A 19,993-nucleotide genomic window follows, 5' to 3' on the forward strand; every position below is an offset into this window, starting at 1 on the left:
TCCTGCACAGAGGATGTTGTTTTCTGCCTGTTGTTTCCTGTAGGTAGTTGAGCAGGTTGTGGTTTGAGGTTCAGACTAGAGATATGAGAGGAGAAAGCAAAGTTACCATCTAACTACCGTCTGGACACATTCTCTACTTTCCCTACCGGCTGATTTGTGAAGAAGAGGACGTTGGGTTGGTGGGTTCATTTCCCCCCCTGGATGTGACATTTGGAGCCATGCTGCTGCTGCTGCTGCTGCCGCTCTGCCTGCAAACTTCACTGCAACAGGTAGCACACCTCCAACTTCACTACACTGACTTACACTCTCACCGGTTTATTCTCTTACACTTGATCTCTTTAATTAGAGGATTGCTAAACTCTCTACAGTTATTGGTCACTAAATTAATCTACATAAGAAAAACATTTAACAGTAAAAATTGGAAGCATAAAAACACACAATTAAAAGAAAATAAATAAATAAACGAAACCCAATTATAGTAAAATGGGAAATATTAAAACATACAATTAAAAAATAAAAAGAACCCAATTATAATAAAAATAAAACAGTACAGAAACATAGAAAGAGAGAAAGAAAATAAAACCTAAACTAAAATAAACATAAAATATGAGAGTACAGCATAAAATAATGATTTGCATAACATCATTAAAAGGACATACAGTGCAAATGAAATATTTAAAAGAGCTCAATCATAAGCACAGGAAAGGAGAAAACTTTTTAACCTGGATTTAAAAATATTCACATTTGTTGCTGATTTCAGTTCATCTGGTAGCTTGTGCCAGTTGTGTAAAAGCTGCTTCACCATGTTTAGTCTGAACTCTGGGCTCCACTATCTGACCTGAATCAGTAGATATCAGAGCCCTACTGGGTTTATATTCTACTAACATGTCATTCACCTTTCAGTGATTTGTAGACCAGCAGCAGAACTTTAAAATCTATTCTATAAGTGAAATTTTAGCAACAAAAAAATCCCAACGTAGTCAAACCTGAAAAAGCTCCAGTGATTTATGATTGACTTCCAAGTTGGGGACTAACAAGAGACAGGTTTTTTTTTAAAATTCTGGTCAAAATCAAAACATCAGAGCCCCAAGAACCCCAGTATGGACCAAACTCAAGACTAAGAGTCTACAATCATGTGAGGCTGCACTGAGGCACAGCTGTGCTTTAAGCTAAATGTTAATATCATCATCATGACTGTGCTAACATGCTGATGTCAGCAGGTAATTTTTACCCAATTCATCATCTAAGGCTGCTCCCATTTGATAATTAGGATTGGTCAGTTGGTCAGTTTTTCAGGTATTTGGTCATAAATTAAAGTATTGGATAATTTAACCTTTTGACCTGATGGTGACACCCGATCAAAAGTCAGAGGATGACCATAGTCACTAGAAGTCTTCCTCCAGACTTGTAGTGATGGATTACAGAGCTAACATTTGAACCTTGTTAAAAAACATTAAGATTTAGTGATGTAGAAAATAAAATCAAGCTTGATGCCGCAGCAGCTACATCGTCTTTTATCGTCTAGTATCGATGTTTCTGCAGTTTTAAATCCAGAGCAGAAGACGGCTCAGTGAGCTGTTTGTTCATCAGCAGTTTGCCTTTAATTATACCTGCACACATTTTATATGGTAATATAGCCGCCTCTAAATTTTCATTGTGTTTGTATTTGATTATATTTGCTGAACCAGATTCAGCCTCATGAGTCCTAAACCTAACCCTGCAGATTGCTGGTCAAGCTGACGGTGATGTTTTTGATTAAATTGCACACATAAAACATTACAAATACAGTACATAGGGCGGCATGGTGGTGCAGTGGTTCGCACTGTCACCTCACAGCAACAGGGGTTTTGGGTTTGTTCCCTCGTGCCTGCGTGGGTTCTCTGCGGGTTCTCCGGCTTCCTCCCACAGACCAAAAACATAAATCTAAATTGGATATAAATGATTGTTTCTCTACTATATGTTCGCCCTGTGATGGACTGGCGACCTGTCCAGGGTGTACCCCACCTTTCGCCCAGTGTCAGCCCCACCGCGACCCTCCAGAGATAAGTGGTATTGAAAATGAATGAATGAAATAAAGTATATGCAGTTGTTTTTATTAAGTAGATGTGCAGGTGGAGCGCTTGGGTAGTCAAGTGGTTAAAGCGCATGCCACATAAATGCAGCGTCCCTGGTTCGAATCCAGCCAGGCACCTATGCTGCAGGTCATTCCTCCCTCTCTCTTACATATTAAGGCAAAAAAGCAAGAAAATAAATCCTAAAAACAAAAAAAAAGTCGATGTGCAGGTGAGGTGAGAAACCTGAATATGTTAAAATGTCACCACGACTTGAAAACTGAAAATTAGAAAACAAACAAAATAAAAAAGACACAGATGTGTATGGTGACGTCAGGACAAAACTTTCTTCTGCAACTTTTTATATTCTTACTTTCAGCTCAGGACACATAGCAGCTGTTTACACTTGGTTTTAAGATGCATGTTTGTGATCTTGAACATAATGTGGACAGCCAAGACACATTCACACCTGTGCCTGTCATCCGTCTTAAGGTTTTCTGCTGACCAGTTGTGTTCAGATTTCGTTACGGCCTAGAAGGTCAAAGGGCCCCACACACATGTTATGTTAAGTCTGTTGCCAGATTTGTTTCACACGGTTTACTAAGAAAAACAAAACATCTGTTGACATTGACAGGACAAAGTCAATTAGCGTTGGCTCGCTGTCACCAAAACAACCACCACCTCCTGCATTGATGACGTGTTTTCCTGTTACGTCCTTATCTGGGACGCATCGGGGACGCATTGTATAGCACCACTGAAGAGATGTTGTCAAATGCGTCTCAGACCACCTCGGCAAGAGTTTGAGTGATCGGATCACAATGTGTCTTTGTGGTCGTTTACAATTGTATTTAGCTTGTGATCCAACAAATGTACTGCAAAACTGACCTCATATTGTGGGATTCAGTTGATTCTGGATAGAAAAGTTATCCAAAATGTGAGACCATCAGATCATCAAGACTCAATATGATCAAACCGCTGATACTGTTAGTTTTTTTTATTTTTTTATATTCTGATCTGAATGATTTTGATTTGAGGTGTAAAACTTTCAGCCCAGTAAAACCAGCATGGATGCTGTCACAGAATCCCAGTCTGTCCGGTGTTTGCCGTCTGGTCACCACGGTTTGTAATTCAGCTTTATGAGAAAATTGACCAATTAGAACTGAGCTTGAACAAGACTGTCAGACAACCACAAAATAACCGTCATGGTCTTTTTTGTGAGTTCATTATTTTACAGAAGTTTTTAAGTTAATGTTCAGTCACTTACTTTAAAGATACAGTCTGTGATTCACCTCACAGCTCACTGTTGATGTTTTAACATAACATTATAAACAATGATGAGTTTCAAAATCTCACGTTGGATGAATTATTATTATTATAACTACTACTAACAGTGGAGGTTAAAGTAGAGGCTCTTGCTCGTTAAACACACCAGTCTCACATGTAAACAGAGGAACAGGTGTCTGTAAATACAAAGAGAGATATCAATGCTATCAGATTGTGATTTTTGGCCGTCCAGTCACAGATCTCCTCTGCTCCCTCAGACTCCTCCTTCCGGTCGCTGTGATATCTCGCAGCGGATGGACATTCATACTTCCTGCACCTCCTGTGCCGCCGTCACCACCAGCAGCTGCCCCCATGGCTTCAGCAACGTCAGAACCACCAACTGCAGGTACGTACAGACCAGTTTACACACATCACGTACATGGGTCAATGACGTGATGCAACCGAGTGTCGATTGGTGTGACCAGTATTTTTTCATAAAAATCTGATTATATACAGGAAAATAAATGTAAACTAAAATATGAAATACATATAATCCACTTTTAAAATATAATATAAAACACTATGTTTTCTGGGTTTTTTAAAACTATTTTTACATCATTTCTCACAATTATTCAGAAAAGATTGTTGTTTTTAGGATATGAGCTGCTCATTATTGACAAAATGCTTTAAAATTTAAATGAGAATTTAAAATGACATTTTTTTTTTCTTTTCATTAAGTAATTATTTTTATTAGTACATTTAAATACACTTTAGGTGGATAAAATATTTAATATAATTCTTTTGTGGTTACACCATTTGACATTTTCAGGAGCATCCAGTCTTATTTTTGGTAAAAAAAAATGGTGCTAATGTAATTTCAAATTACATAAAGCCAACAAAAACACAAAATGTACATTTTAACAAACCTGATGCTGCTTTTAGGACAATATTTAACATATTTTTGAATTGCTCATCTTGCTAACCTTTGGCATCGATCAACATGATGCCCATTTCATCCATTTCTCCAGTCGCAGGTGCATGGAGTTTTTTCAGAGTGCGGCCTTGAGACTTCAGTTTTTCATACAGGGGTTACCTCAGTTCATTGGGTGATGCCCACTTACTTTGAGCTATATTCACTATAGGCCATCTCAATTATAATACTGTTCAATTACTTTTCTTACTGCATTCTCTTTGTTAACATGATAATAGTAAAAGTGTGGTATATTTAATCACATACATTTTAGTGTATAGTTATCAGATCATCAAATGTGCTTATTCACTCAGTAAGTGCAGAATCACATACACCTCTTCTTTTACCATAAAGCCCTCAATTTTGATTATCTTTAGCAAATAACAATCAATAATCAAGTACCCTTTAAGCAGATACAACATTGTTCATTGTTAGTATTTATCACCCAAATTTTACACTACACCACATACAAAACCTCAAGCTTCATGAATGTGTTTCTACTTCTTCACCTCATGTTCACTGTGTGCTGCAGTTACGTGGTGCGGATCAGCCACGGAGATATGGTGCTGGATGGATGTCAGCACGTCTGTGTGAAGAACTTCATGCAGCCACAATGCTGCCCGCAGCACTGGGGACCCCTCTGTCTGTGTAAGAAACAAACATTTACTCACAGTACATCCATACTAACACCAAGAACTAAAACAATAACTATAAATATATACCTAGTTTTAAAAATCTGACTGATGACTTTATTTATTTATATTTACTTATTTGAATGCGGCTTTGCTCCTCTCTCACAACGGACTGACGCACAGTAAATTGTATCAGAATGACACCCAGATGTGATTTATTTAAATAGGTTTGTCTCTCTTTATTATACAAAGATGCTGAAACTTTATTCTCTATTATAATGTGAACAAACAACAAAGTTAATGGATCTTTTAGGCTTCAGATCTGTGCTCATACTGTGTGACACTGCCACAGCGCAATAAAAGCTGGTCAACTTTGCGCTTTTACACATCACGCCTTAGTCTGCTTCCAGTCGGTGCAGTTTGGTCTGTAAATACTGAAACATCACAGCAACTAGTGTCCCGAAATACTTCTGAGCAGAACATTGAATCACCACCCACCTGTGGACCCTTCAGGTTTTCTTTTTCTTTCTCTGTACAACATACAGCATTAACAGGTCATCAGTGTCCATTTCACAAGCTGCAGACACAGCTGGAATGTGCAGCGCGTACCTGGCACTGCAGTTTATGGGATGTTAGAGTTCATAGTTTGGATGCTCACATAATTGTCTTAATAGCTATCGTTCTTAGTGTGGACGGCCCTTATGGCTTCACACAGTGCTTTAAAAGAACTAGTTTCTGTGATCCAACTAAATCTAAAGTGCTGTTATAGCACATACCTTCGACTCACATGTACTTTCTCTATCAACTTTTATGCATCTTGTAGTCTCAGCATGATAAACTGCACAAATGGAGACAACAGTACACGCTTTCAGTCTCTCCACAGACGTGCTCAGTTGTTATTAAATCATGATATGATCTAATAGGATCTGTGGAGTGTTTCTGCCCAAACTGCTCATTCTGCACTGCGGCTTTTTGGCACCTCCTCTTAAAATAGCCCAATTATTGACGTTAACATTGCTCACTGAGACGGTGGGTGGGTGAAGAGGGGGGTACGAGGTGAGTTTGGAAACACTTTATGTTGTTTCCTTTCCTCTTTTAAATTGTCGATATTTTGGCTGTTTGCAAAATATAAATCATGAATGAAACTTTTCTCTCTGCAGTACTGTGGTTTCTCCGGCTTTGCCTTTCAGGAGTGCTCAGTTGTTCACATAAAAAGTAACAGAAGTGGCTGAAGTTTGTCACCTTCGCACATCTCGCCAATCACTGTAAAAAGTGATTGTCAGTTTCTGAAAGATACAAAATTGTCCGGCTGTCAGATAGAGGGTTTCAGATGCTGTTAGACAACCTGAACAAAACTTTGCTTTAAAGGGAAACACTGATATGCATTAAAGACAGTTTAATGGCCTTTGGGAGTACTACTACATAGTGTAACATCAGCTGCCAAGAAAGCACAGAGATGTTGGCTGGTTTCGTTGCAACTTTTTCATGCACAATAACACAGGCTAGCTACAGTGTCTAAGCTAGCCCCTCATAACATAGACTAACTCCTGAGTCCCTTAGCAGAAGAAGTAGACAACTTCCCCATTCAGCTCCCAGCCAATTACAGGTGTGCTATCTCCTGTGGATCATTAGTACAGGTAGCTGATATAACGGACAGGCTTCGCAGTGTCTCACCTGGCACACATGTTCATTAACATCTGGAAATATCAGTATAGTTAACTAACATTTCTTCAGTAACACTAACATGACACACAACCCATTGCAATATCTTTCACTTTATCAGATAATAAAGTGACTGAAGATTACATGTTTGAATATCAAAACAATCTGGGGGAGTGGAGTTAGAAAGAAGTGAGTTTAGCAGACCTCTGTAGCTGTTTCTTGACTCTGCTGGAGGAAACATTAGCTGCTACTAACGACTGATGTGTAGGTGGTTCGGTTACATTGTGGGTAATGAAGGCACCAGGTCTCAAAAAGGAAAGAAAAATGCATTAACTGTCCATTGTGAGTCTGAATGTTATAGCCAGTCGATTTTTGTTTTGGTACATTTTCAAAAACATGCAGAGCAGTGCAGATAGTCGACATGAGTTGATGACGCATCTGTGCTCATGTTATTTTCTCTGCACCTCACAATCTGACAGCCTCAAGATTGATCATGTACAATCTGACACAGTTTGATTTCAACATTTTATTAGATTATCTCACACACAGTCTGACAGGATCGTTCAACAGAAGTTAAAATGAATCATGTGAACAATAAACAATGAATAATGATTATTTCTTATCACCTGTTTCCCTGTGTGGAGTTTGCATGTTCTCCCCTGTGCCTCTCTGGATACTCGGCTTCCTCCCACATCTCAACAACATTCAATTTAGGTTAATAGGTCACTCTAAATTGCTCGTAAGTGTGAATGTGAGTGCAAATCTAAAGTGCTGTCATATCCTCCCCTGACTCCCTCACATTTCCTCTTTTCATGTAAAACAATTGAGTGTCTCTAAACTATGTGTTAGCCCTGCGATTGGCTGGCAACCTGTCAAGGGGGAACTGCACCTTTCACCTAATCACAGCTGGTATTGGCTCCAGCCCCCCTGCGACCCTCTTGAGGATAAGCGGTATAAGAAATGAATTAATGTTCCTCTTCCTGTTCACCTGTTTGTCACTCTGCAGCCTGTCCTAGCTGGTCAGGAAAGACCTGTAACTTTCATGGAACCTGTCAGGATGGAGACGTTGGCAACGGGACCTGCGTCTGTGAAGTTAGTATCCTCTGTCTCTGTCTCTGTCTCTGTCTCTGTCTCTGTCTGTAACTGTCCAACTGTCTGAGTGTTCAGAGGTCATTATTGTGTGTGTGGTTATTTATATGGACAATGCCTTTTACTAAACAGAAGGCTTGTTCCTCAGAAGATTAAAGCAGCTGCAGTTTTTGGAATAAAGCACTTAAATTGCTCTTTACTGACCGCAAGATCTCAGGCCACGACAGGAGACACCTGGTTGTCCTCTGATCTGAGAGCCGATTGGTTTGGACGTTGTATCAACAACATGTTGTTTTATAGAAACACATTTTTTGTTAAATCCTAAAGATTGTATCGGTCTATTTTAATGTTATATTGCTCTATGATGTTTACTTTAATTGAATACCAGTGGTTGTAAACCAATACAGGGGCTTTCCATATTACTCAATAACTTGAGTAATATGGAAAGAACTGTCAAAACACCATTGTGAAAACCACAGCCAGTGTGTCATTTAATAAACTCTTCCTTGGAAATGTTATCTCAATTTCTATATAAAATTGAGTAATGTGGAAGCTTCCGTTTAAACACTATTGTGAAAACCACAAATAGCCTATGTATTATTTTTAATAAACATCATGCAGAACAGCTTTAATACAGCAAGTATTGGACACCTTGTAAAATCTGAATAGATACAATTCAATACATAAATTATGATATGATCTAATAGGATCTGAGTGTTTCTGCCCAGATTGCTCAGTTTTTCCTGCAGCTTTTTGTCACTTCCTCTTGCTGCAAAGGGTGAAATTAATCTCAAAACTCACATGTACTTTCTCTATCAACTTTTATGCATCTTTCTTTGTGTTCATGTTTGTAGTCTCAGCATGATAAACTCCACAAATGGAGACAACAGTACACACTTTCAGTCTCTCCAAAGACGTGCTCAGTTGTTATTAAATCATGATATGATCTAATAGGATCTGTGGAGTGTTTCTGCCCAAACTGCTCATTCTGCACTGCGGCTTTTTGGCACCTCCTCTTAAAATAGCCCAATTATTGATGTTAACATTACTGATTAGGAGACTTGGACGGTGGGTGGGTGAAGACGGGGGTACCAAGGAAGTTGTGAGTTTGGAAACACTTAATGTTGTTTTCTTTCCTCTTTTAGATTGTTGATGTTTTTGGCTGTTGACAAAATATAAGTCATGATTTAAACTTTTCTTTCTTCAGGACGGTTTCTCCGGCTTTGCCTGTCAGGAGTGTACAAATCAGAACGCTTATGGAGAAAACTGCGATAAAGGTAGGCTGTCTCACTCGCTGACTTCTGACCACTGGTGAAAATGCATGTAATACATAAATTAAGATACTCCTAGTCCCCTGTTGTGGAAATTTACAGTATTACAGCATCAAGTGTATAAAAACAATAGAAGTAAAAAGTAGTGTAGGGTTAGGGTTAGGGTTAGGTTTGCACAGTAGTGTCGATTTTGTCAATTGTCCAGATCAGGGGTGTGTGTGAGGTTTACTGGGAGCATTGTGATTGTACAGTCTGACAGCTGCAGGAAGGAAGGAAAGATCTGTGATATAAATAATAAAGTCTCAGTTAAAGAAAAAAAAAAACATGTAAACTGGACACAATACTTCCACATTTGGGATGATGATGTTTATAGCTGTAAGAACGTCTCACAGCAGCTCTGTGTGTGTGTCTGTACAGTGTGTGACTGTATGAACGGAGTGTGTAATAAAGGTCCGGAGGGTGACGGACAGTGTTTGTGTAAGCCGCCGTACTCCGGAAAACGCTGTGACCAAGGTAAGACATCACACGCTGCGTATATCGGACTCTGATACTGCATATTATTTGGTGTAATTAGATTATGATTCACAAATAAATAACTGGATATCATTTGAGAATTTTCGATAATAATGCTGAAGATGCAACTAATAAGTCATTCGCCACAAAATTAATAGACAACTATTTCAATATTCATTTAGAGGTAACAAAACTATGATAACTGTTCAGTACTTGACATTCTTTGATACTCAGGCATACACATTTAGACACATTTCAGTCATTAAGATTTTATTCCCCCGCTAATACTTTATGTTCATCCTGTTACGTGGATGTCAATTAATAAAATATGAAGTGACACATATTGCATTTACTGCTCCAACACGTGTTGTCTGACTGTACGATGTTTAGTTAATAACATGTACACCAAGTGCTTCACATTAAAAGGGCCTAAAAGGAGCATGGAGCAATGTTAACAAAAGAAAGAAAACGCTGCTGATGGTAATATCAATAGTACCAGAGGCAGTAACGGTATTACTAAATGTATTAAAACTTTTATTCATGTGTTATACACCAAAGAGATGCTTACAAGAACTACATTCACTAAGTGCTGCACATAAAACGGACATAAAAAGAACATAAAAACAAGCATAAATGTAACATAAGATGGAAAAAAAACACTTGATAACAATTGTTGCATAAACTGAGCTGCTGTTGTTGTCTGTGTCGTTCTCAGTGAGCACCACCTGCATTACCTGCAACCCGTACTCGTACTGTAAAGGAGAGGACGCGGCCGCCGTGTGTGAATGTTTGCCTGGATACAAGAAGTTGCCGCAGAGCAGATGCGCAAGTAAACACAGACACAGACACACACACTGTTCTTTCTCTGTCATTTCATTAGAGCCGTACTTCTAGCTTAAGTTGTCGTTAGAAGACTGTCTTTTTTGTATATATATTTTTCATTTTTGGACTGCAGATTGCAATACAAGCATATAACAACAAATCGTAGTCCAAACATTTCCAAGATTCATGAACTTTGTACAATTTGGGAGAAATTAAGCGTGCACATAAGAGCAATAAAAAGTTAAAAATAAGTCCGGGAGAGGTTAGAAAAGAAGAAATTAGATAAATATTTCATAAAAGGATATAATCAAGGGGCAGAGAGACAAAAGCATTACATGATCATTTGCTTACAACGTCGCAAAATCTGGCCATAAAGCTTTTACATTTTTGACCCACTTAGTCCATAACTTACATACTGTTCATATTCTACCTTCACAGTTTGTTCCCCTCATAAAAAGTGTTGATACCAAATTTTTAACCACAGATCTGTTTAGAAAGCATCACTAACTGATCTTAGTGGTCAATAAAAGGGTGATTAAACCTTGATTAATGTTTCAGAGAGCAGAGAGAGTCTATTTTCAAGGTTTTACACTTTTATGTGAAACAGCTACTATCACATAATATCATGTCCTATTTTACCTAAGACATGAAAATATAACAAAATATAGCAATAATGATTTAAATGTTATTTTATTGAAACTGAAAATTACAAGAACTTAATGGAGCTGTGGGGTTTATTATATAACCATTAAAATATAAAAATAAATCCTCATTACCACTATCCTATTAAAACTATTAACTATTCATTTAACAAGACATTTCGGGTGTTTTTTTTTACAGCTGTCAAATGTCATAACAGGTAAAATTTGACCCGAACAGTATGTAAAGGTTATTAAACAGTTTTCTTGAGACGGAGAGAGAAAGTAATCCTTTCCATATCTCAAATATCATTTACTATATCCATCCATTCTTGTATGGTGGGAGGTTCAGGAAGCAACCAGAGTCTCATAGTGAAAGAAAGTCTTTATTGTGTAGATATAATAAACAAGGAACACAACTAGATCCAAAACGCTCATCTACTAGAACTAGAATCTGGACTACAACTAGAAAAAGGTCTTTACTCCCCAGAAACTAGAAGTTAGATTTAAGATTATAAGAAGTAGACCCAGAACCAGTTTCTCTCAACTAAACTCAGCTGTTTCTCGTCGTCATGTTCAGGTATTTGTTCGCCGAGAGACTGCGACGTCAACGCCCAGTGCTCCTCACAGGGGTCAAAGGTCAGCTGCGCCTGTAAGCCCGACTACGAGGGTGATGGCAAGATCTGCGTACCCAAAAACCCTTGCTCCACAAACAATGGAGGCTGTCCGCTGAACTCTACCGTCTGTGTCTTCAAAGGACCCAACAAGGTGAGGATGCCTGTGTCCGAGGAGCCACATATTGTGAATCTCAATTTCTAAATTCTTTGAAATGCTGCGTCACTTCCTGCATCCACTGAGTCCAGCTTGGAGGACGAGGAGATGATACGTGACCTTTAACCTCTCTGTTGTCTGTCTCTCTCTCTCAGTCCAGCTGTGAGTGTATGTCGGGGATGACTCCGATGGCCGGCGACCCTGCGTTTGGCTGTCAGCTGACCTCCGCCTGCTCAGCCGACACCTGCCACCCCACAGCCCTCTGTGAAACTGGACTGGATGGACACCCCAGGTCAGAACTGGACACTGATTAGAACCAGAGGGAGACACAGAACCAGTTTGTTTGTAGCACTTGAACCAGGTTTCTCCCCCCGTTAACTTAAATAAGCATCAACCCAAGGGGGGAGAACAAAGCCAGATGTGAAAACGCCATTAGACACCTACAACTGAATCTCTTTTGCTGTTTAGATGCAGAACTAATGCCAGAACCAGAGCTAGAACCAGGTCTAAAGATGAGAACTAGAAAAGGAGTACAACTAGAGCCAGAAGCTCCCAATAATGTAATAAAAACCCTCATAACTCAATAAAAAACTTTTATTACAATATTGGGAAATTATTATATTATTAGGTTCTGCAAAAATAAGGTTAACCAAATAATTTAATAACCTCCTGCTAATGTGATAATTTATTACATCGTCGGTACAGAGATTGTTACATTATTTGGAAATGCACTTTAATACATTATCAGGAAGTTATTACATTTTTTATTGAGTTATGAGGGTTTTTATTACATTATCAGGTTCTACAATCCCTTTTTCTTTTTTTTCTAAAACAACCCCTAAAATCATAAAGAAGTCTAGAATAAGAGATCAACCTGGGACGAATCCTCTGAAAACCTTGTTCTGTATCTCCTCTCAGTTTCTTGTCCTCCAGAACTAGACTAGACTAGAACCAGAGCAAAGCCGGGTTTATAAGCCGGACCAGAAGAGATGTCACACACTGTTTCTCCCTCTGTCTTTTAGCTCTGTGTTAGTTTGTGTGAATGTGTGTGTATTCTTGTGTCATTATTTCACCCCTACGTCCCTCCCTCCCTCTCTCTCCCTCTCTGTCTTTCTCAGGTGTGTGTGTGAGGTGGGTCAGATCGGTGATGGGCGGCGTTGCTATGGTAACCTGATTGAGCAGTTTATAGAGCTGGAAAGAAGCGGAAGTCAGAGAGGAAATCTGACCGCAGCCGTCGCCATGTTCGGTAAAAGGGTCAATGACGGGGTTTTGTCACTTTCACAATTCGTGAATCATCGTGAATCACTTTCACAATTCAGCTTTATTTGATACTTCAAGGTTTTTTTATTTGATTCAAAATTTTAAAAAGAATTCTGTCTTAATTCTGCTTTGAAAAACACAATTAGTGCCAAAATTATATATTAATTTAAGTAAATAAATAACAAGTAATGTGAGTCGATCCTCCTACAGAGATGAAATGTTACCTTTTTAAATATTATTATAAAAAAAGAAGACATGTAATGCTTCCGCTGTTATAATATATATAATACCAAACATTGAAGTAGCAGCAGTTTTGGTTTCAACCTCACCCTGTTGTTTGTTACTGTTATGTTGCTTTGACCTTTAACCTTTGACAGGTGTGTATATGTTTTTCAGAGAGAAGTTGCTCAAGGCAGCTGATGTACGACGGACCCTTCACAGCTTTCCTCCCCCTGCTTAAAACACCTCTGACTGTAAGTCACACACAGTCTGTCGGTGAAGTTTTATTTAATGATCTCCTCAATCATCCTCAGCAAACATGGACTCACAAAGACAACACAGAGAAATGAGTAAGACATGCAACGAGGGTTTCATGACAACACACAAGCAGGCTGATCTAAAAAAAGAACAGAAATATGAACTGCAGCGTGACTTAAAGGTTCGAGAGGATTTAAGAAAGAGTAGCCAACACAGAAATGGAAGGAGGGGTGAAGTAAATGGCTGTGAATCAGAAGAGGTGATCTGTGCTGCAGCTACTGAGCTACTAAGTCTGTGTCTGATTAAACCTTGATGAGGATGTCTGATGTTTAAAGGCCCCTTAACACCCGATGACTGCAGGTTAAATCATCATTATAGTATGTCTCAGTGCACCTCAGGGTGTATCTCAGCATCATTTAGCCCCTTTTTATGTCACTTTCACTGTGTAAGTAAAATGTCTGCATGCATCAACTGGACTTCTTATGGATTTCCTTCATTCACAGTGTGCAGCTTTCTCTTCATTTCCAGCTTTGATGCTTTAAAATGTCCCACCTCCCACTTTCCTTCCCTCAAGTTCCACGTCTAACAGCTTGTGTGATAGCCTGTTTTCAACAACTAGAAGGATTTATGATCCATAAAGGCAGATTATTGATTTACTCACCTACTCTGTCTCTGCAGGGCGTCAATGAGGAGCAGATATGTTTAAACCACCTGATCCTCGGTCAGCACCTCTACAAGGATTTGGAGGGACGAGACTTCAACCTGTACGGAGGAGCCAAGTTGAGGAGCAAAAACAGCAAGGTAACACCTCCTCTCCAAACTCCACATTTTTAACCCATAAATCCCTGCTAACAAGTATTTAAACAGGATGTTAAAGATATAATCCCAGAGTCTCACCTCAGATTTATCCAGAAACTGATATTTTGGTGGAAGGTTTAAGACACATTAAACGTGCAGCACCTGGAATTTTTCCCCCCTCTTTCACTTAAAAGAAGATTTACAATGATTTTCAGTTTCTAATTTCTAATTTATGTGACCAGAATCAAAAAAGCTGAAGCTGAATAAATTAATAATTTTCTTCAAGCAGCATCTTAAAAAGTTTAAAACATTAGTGCTGATGTTTAGCAGCCGCAGTAGAAACAAATGTTCCAGTTATCATGATGATGGAAACATCGTCATGAGGTTTAAACTGTTTAGATAGTTTAAGAAAACGACACACAGTCAACGCAAATTGTTAACTTTATTTTTATTGATCACACAATCCAAATAATCAAAAGAAAAGAGAAAACAGAAAACAGAGAAACCTCAACATGTTACAGATTCAGTTTCTGCTCCAGAAAAATCATGAACAAAATCAGTTAATCTGACATACAGTCATTAACATGATTAACATAACATAACTCACATATTTCACATAATGCAACAAACATTTTCAAACCGTGCTGTTTTCTCTGTTGGAAACATTATCAGTAGATATTTAATGGTGACATCATCCTGGTCCAGTAGGTGTGAATGAAAAATCAGATCAATTAAAGCATCGTTAACAGATAATACACTGATCATTCATTATGATTTGTGTGGCAGCAACATTCAGTTTCAGCAGTAATTACACCAAACATTAAAATCTAACATTAACATTAATCTAACATGTTAAACACATTTTAAAAAACCTCTCCGTTGAATAATAATTTGTGTCGGATGTGTTTTCTGCACAAAACAGTTTAATGACTTATAAATGTAAAAAAAATGTTTTAAAAATCTTCTACTCTACAACATCTACTCCTTCTCTCTCTTATTGACTACAAATATATTACATTTCAAAAAGTCTAACTGCTGATGAACATGATGTCTCCGTCTTCACTGTAAAGTGTGAACTGCAAGTTTCATATTTGTGTAAAAGATCTCGGATCAGTTTGAGTTCAGCCTCAGAGCTTTGTCGTATATCTCTCACCCTGTGTCTCTATCTCCGCTTTTACTGTCATCTCTCTATTGTTTAATATCCAATAAAAGCATAAAACATTTTTAAAAAATACAAAGGATTCAAGTAAATAAACATCTTGTGATATCACTACTTTTCTAATTTCAAAATTACAATGTGTGATTTTTTTTCAGAAACTTTTTTTTTATCTATGATGACTTGAAAGTTGAGGTTTCATTCTCAGGCTCACCTCAGTCTCCATTTAAAAGAGGAACAGTAGATATAGAGATACAGTTCAAAGCCCACAACAGCTACTAAATGAACCTTGAAGTGGGACTGAGTCCAGCATCAAGAATAAACTCTGAACCTCAAATTAAAAAGCTGATATTGACCAATAAAGAGTCAAATCCTGTGATCTGTTTAAAAGAATGATGTTTCTAAATTACATGTTAACGTTTTAGGGCTCGAAACATTTTTTACTATGTTTTTTTTGTTTTTTTCATATTTACACTCGTTGCATCAATCACAAATTTTACAGCCAACCATTCTGATGTCTTACGCTGTTCTAGGTCAAGTACCATATGTAAAAAATAATATTATAATATTATAATAATATCCTGGTAAAATTAAATTCCTGCCTCATTGATTACTCACAATGTTAAACAATGTACAACCATAGATGTTAGAATCTGTGATGGTTTCTTCTATCATCTCATTGTAGATTTAGTCATTTCTGACTGCGTTTCTCTCCCGTCACATAGACCTTCAGTGGTAAAACCTTCAGTGGGAGATGATTCTCAGTATAAATGTACGGAAACAGGGTGTCAGTGAAAGTGTGTGTGAAGGTGTGTATGTGTGTGCTAGTATCAGGATCCGAGAATGATAGTTTTCCTCCGTTAAAGTCCAGATGAACTCTGATCTTCTGCAGCTTCTTCTTCACCAGCAGATCTTTCTCTGGATCCAAAGTGGAGAACGCTGTGAATTTACCATCACAGAATAATATTCTCCATAGTCCGGGTTCTCCCAACACACCCAGCTCCCAGTCCTTGTTGTTTCCGACTTCAATGTCCCAGCTGTGCGTCCCTGAGTTAAACCCCTCAGAGCCCAGGACGGAGCAGGAGAATTTGGTCCTCTCTGGGTTTTTAGGAAGCTTCTGTTTCTGTCCGCGTCTCACACTGGTTAGATCCTCAGACAGGATGAGTTCTGGGTCAGTGGTGTTTGGATCCAGAATCACAGGAGTGTAGGAGACCATCTTCTTCATCTTGTTCCAGATGTTGAAGGTCAGGTTGCCCAGGTGTTTGGCCTCGTTTATCAGAGCTCCTGAGACCAGCTCTGGATCATCCAGCAGGGGGCGCTGCTTGACTCTTTCCACTGCGTCCTTGTAGTTCTGCAGGAATGAAACGTCTTCAGCTCTCAGCTCCTCCTCTGTGGCTCTGATTTTGTCTGAAAGAGCTGCTATCTCTGTGCTCAGAGCCTCAATCTTTTCCTTCATCATCTTACTCTTCTGCTCCTCTTCATCCCTCAGAGCAGATATCTTGGCCTCCTCTTCCTTTTGTAGAAACTGGTGAAGTTTCTTGAACTGCTCCTTAATCTGCCTCTCTGTGTCTCTGGCCTGGACCTTAATGTGTTTTGCAGTTTGATCAAAGTCGCCTTTAATTTCTTCAAAGACTTTCAGTTTCTCCTGTAAGGGCTTCAGGGATTTCCGGAGCTCTTCTTTGTGATCTTTTGCAGCTTCATCAATGGGTCTGAATTTGTGGTTGTTGTGTGTTTTTGAATCTCGACAGACGACACAAACAGGCCGCTGATGATCCAGACAGAAGAGTTTGAGTTTCTCAGAGTGCAGACTGCAGAGAGGCTCAGACCCTGCTGAAGATCTCTGATCTCTCCCCTGTAAAGCCTCACACAGGTTCTTTAATGCCAAGTTACGAGGTGGATCACTCCTCGAGGATCTTCTCATGCAGCACGGACACTCACGTGTTTGTTTCTCTCTCCACCACTTCTTCAGACAGTCTTTACAGAAGCTGTGGCTGCATGTCAGGACAACCGGATCTTTAAAGATGTCCTGGCAGACTGGACAGGAGAGATCCTCATACATTTTGTCTCTGAGTGAAGCTGAAAACACAACAGGTGTACAGTGAAGTCGGTCCGTCTAGAGAGTTCCTTGAAAGTTACTTTCGGTTTTAGTTGAGGCTCATCCAGTTCTATATTTAGAGTCTGCAGCAGGTTGACGTGCAAGTATTCAAGTATTCAAGTATTCAAATATTCCAGTGGTTCCAGTGTTTCCAGTGTTCCTTCCTGCAGCTTGTGGTTTTGATCTGAAGGTTAATCTTACGTCTGTCTTTCAGCGTCTCTTCTCTCAGGGTCGTTGAATTATCAGCTGTGTTTCCTGTTTGTGCTGTGTAAGAGTGGGTGGAGCTATGTCACTGCATTTCTCAAACTGCCTTACTGCTTGTGTTTATCTGACCAGACCAGACCAGTTTAGCCTGCTGTGTGTTGCAAGTCAGTTGACCGTAAACGTATTTGAATACATAGCACAAGTTACTACATGCTAAAGGACAGCATGTAGTAACTTATGCATTGTGTTATATGTACATTGAAAGATGATTTGTATTTGTTTGTTCCATTTTCTTAACACAAATACACTCAAAGAGGTTAAGAATGCAACCCTCAGTCCTCCTGTATACAAACTACTGATATGATAGTTTGAGGCTTCAGCAGTCTGAGTAACATCTCCACTTGATACGATGGTAGAGAAAGGAATTTAGCCGGTTGATAATGACATTCAACATGTATCTCTCTCCAGAAGCAGAGATCATGTTACTCAACACACTGGAGACAGTTTTCATAGGAGCTGCTAAAGCCTCACAAATAAGAGAGATCATATTTATACGCAGCTGGTCAGTAATCATATTTCTCCTTTAAACACTCTTATGTGACACTGCTGTACAGAGTGTTTTCCATCTTTTCTTTTTGTAAAGGTATTTGGATCAATGGTGGAATGAAAAGATGCAAATGTGTGTTTAATTTGTTAAGAAGATCCACAGCACATTGAGTATTATACAGGTTATGATTGTCGTCGCTAAAAATATCACAGTAAACTTAAATCATCGCGGTTTTTTCGCTGTTTCCAGAAATCCTAAACTAACTAAACTAGTTAAGTGCAGTTATTAAATGAAATAATGCTTTTTCAATTAGAGACTAGCTGCTATGAAACTCTACCTAGACTTCTGTAAGTGAACTCAGTACCGTCTTTTTAATCAATCCTCCAAACTTACTTTAATTGCATTTGATTACTTTTTCATTACTTTTCTAATCTTCTAACCAATGTTTTCAGCTGTTAGGGTAAGTGTTCCCATTAAGCACCAAAATCTAAGTTCAGGTGTTTTTCATGGATACTGACATGATTTATAAGGGAGATCATTTCTTATAAAGCAACATTTATATCTCATTTGAAAATGTATTCATTAGTTCATGTAGATTTTGGAATATAAAATAAAGATATTTGATGAAAAAAGTCAAAAGTCTGGCATGGGCTTAATTGGTACTGTGACACCATTTAAGCCCACATCATGATTTATTTACAAAATATGAAATAAATATTGATCTTAAAGAATTAAAAACGTATTCAGTAACATGTTAAATATTAAAAAATAGGGGGAAAAACCCTCCTGAGCAAAAGCTCAAAGGTCTGATTTCAGATGTAACCTCCTTTGTAATCATCAACATTTTCATAAGTAACTTTAATTTAACTACACATTTCCTCTCAGTTACTCAAACGGATTACAGTTACATTTATTTTGTAATTAAATCACTTACCACTGTTACATGTAACTAGTTACTCTCCATCACTGACTTTACAGCAGTATCATTTTCTTTCATCCTGCTACCATAATGATACGTTTCCCTGTGTGACGTCTTGCACCCGAACAACCTGTTACAAATCAGGTTACATTTATACATGACAGCTGAATCAGGTTTTTCTCTTTTCACAGTGTTTAATAAATCAGATTATGGCAGAAAACCTCAATAAGCAGGTTACTTAACTGCACATAAACTCACTGATACTCCCTCTCTCTCTCTCTCTCTCTCTCTCTCTCTCTCTCTCTCTCTCTCTCTCTCTCTCTCTCTCTCTCTCTCTCTCTCTCTCTCTCTCTCTCTCTCTCTCTCTCTCTCTTTCTCTGGTTGGTATAGAAATTCATCCTGATGGACGACCCCAGCAAACTGTACACCATCATCCAGGAAGATCTGCCAGCAGCCAACGGGATCATCCACATCATCGACCGACCAATCATGAACACACTCCCGATCAGGCCTACTCGTGATGAACAGGTGAGTTAAAGGGTCGCTTCACCCAATATGGAAGACTTCCTGAAAACATACAGATAAAAAAATACAACATCTACACTATTAACAGTATAAAAAACCCCATTAAAATAAAACATAGAACATGAAAAAATAGTTTCTAAAAATGCTTCAACAACCTTAATTTCAGACAAGTTAAACGTAAACTATATTTCCTGCTAGCTGAGTGTCACTTGCATTGAAAGGTGCAGTCTCACTTGTTTTTGGGTCCCAGCATATCATGAAACAAATACCGCCATCTGCTGGTTACTTGTCACAACACATTCAGCCTGTTGCAAGAAATCTTAGCCACAA

General features: G+C 38.6%; 2 protein-coding genes across 2 annotated transcripts in view; one reads left to right on the forward strand and one right to left on the reverse strand.

The window, feature by feature from the left end:
* The first annotated feature begins 218 nt into the window (after positions 1–218).
* Positions 219–19,993, forward strand: part of stab1 (stabilin 1) — a 90,939-nt gene continuing 71,164 nt past the window's right edge. Inside the window, exons 1-13 of the mRNA XM_062416542.1 lie at positions 219–269; positions 3,593–3,720; positions 4,817–4,932; positions 7,585–7,670; positions 8,875–8,944; positions 9,356–9,451; positions 10,167–10,280; positions 11,492–11,679; positions 11,838–11,974; positions 12,801–12,928; positions 13,339–13,415; positions 14,098–14,220; positions 19,529–19,666. Of these exons, the coding sequence (XP_062272526.1) occupies positions 219–269; positions 3,593–3,720; positions 4,817–4,932; positions 7,585–7,670; positions 8,875–8,944; positions 9,356–9,451; positions 10,167–10,280; positions 11,492–11,679; positions 11,838–11,974; positions 12,801–12,928; positions 13,339–13,415; positions 14,098–14,220; positions 19,529–19,666 (1,452 nt within the window). The remainder of the gene's footprint in view (positions 270–3,592; positions 3,721–4,816; positions 4,933–7,584; positions 7,671–8,874; positions 8,945–9,355; positions 9,452–10,166; positions 10,281–11,491; positions 11,680–11,837; positions 11,975–12,800; positions 12,929–13,338; positions 13,416–14,097; positions 14,221–19,528; positions 19,667–19,993) is intronic.
* Positions 14,724–17,706, reverse strand: LOC133978181 (zinc-binding protein A33-like). The gene has a single exon (XM_062416546.1). The coding sequence runs from the start codon at positions 17,430–17,432 to the stop codon at positions 16,065–16,067; it is 1,368 nt and encodes a 455-aa protein (XP_062272530.1). The 5' UTR covers positions 17,433–17,706; the 3' UTR covers positions 14,724–16,064.

The sequence above is a fragment of the Scomber scombrus genome, chromosome 3, assembly GCF_963691925.1.
Source record: "Scomber scombrus chromosome 3, fScoSco1.1, whole genome shotgun sequence".
NCBI lineage: Eukaryota > Metazoa > Chordata > Actinopteri > Scombriformes > Scombridae > Scomber > Scomber scombrus.

Bases quoted from the DNA above. Each gene is read 5' to 3' on its own strand.
- LOC133978181 (XM_062416546.1), bottom strand. From the start codon at position 17,432: ATGTATGAGGATCTCTCCTGTCCAGTCTGCCAGGACATCTTTAAAGAT.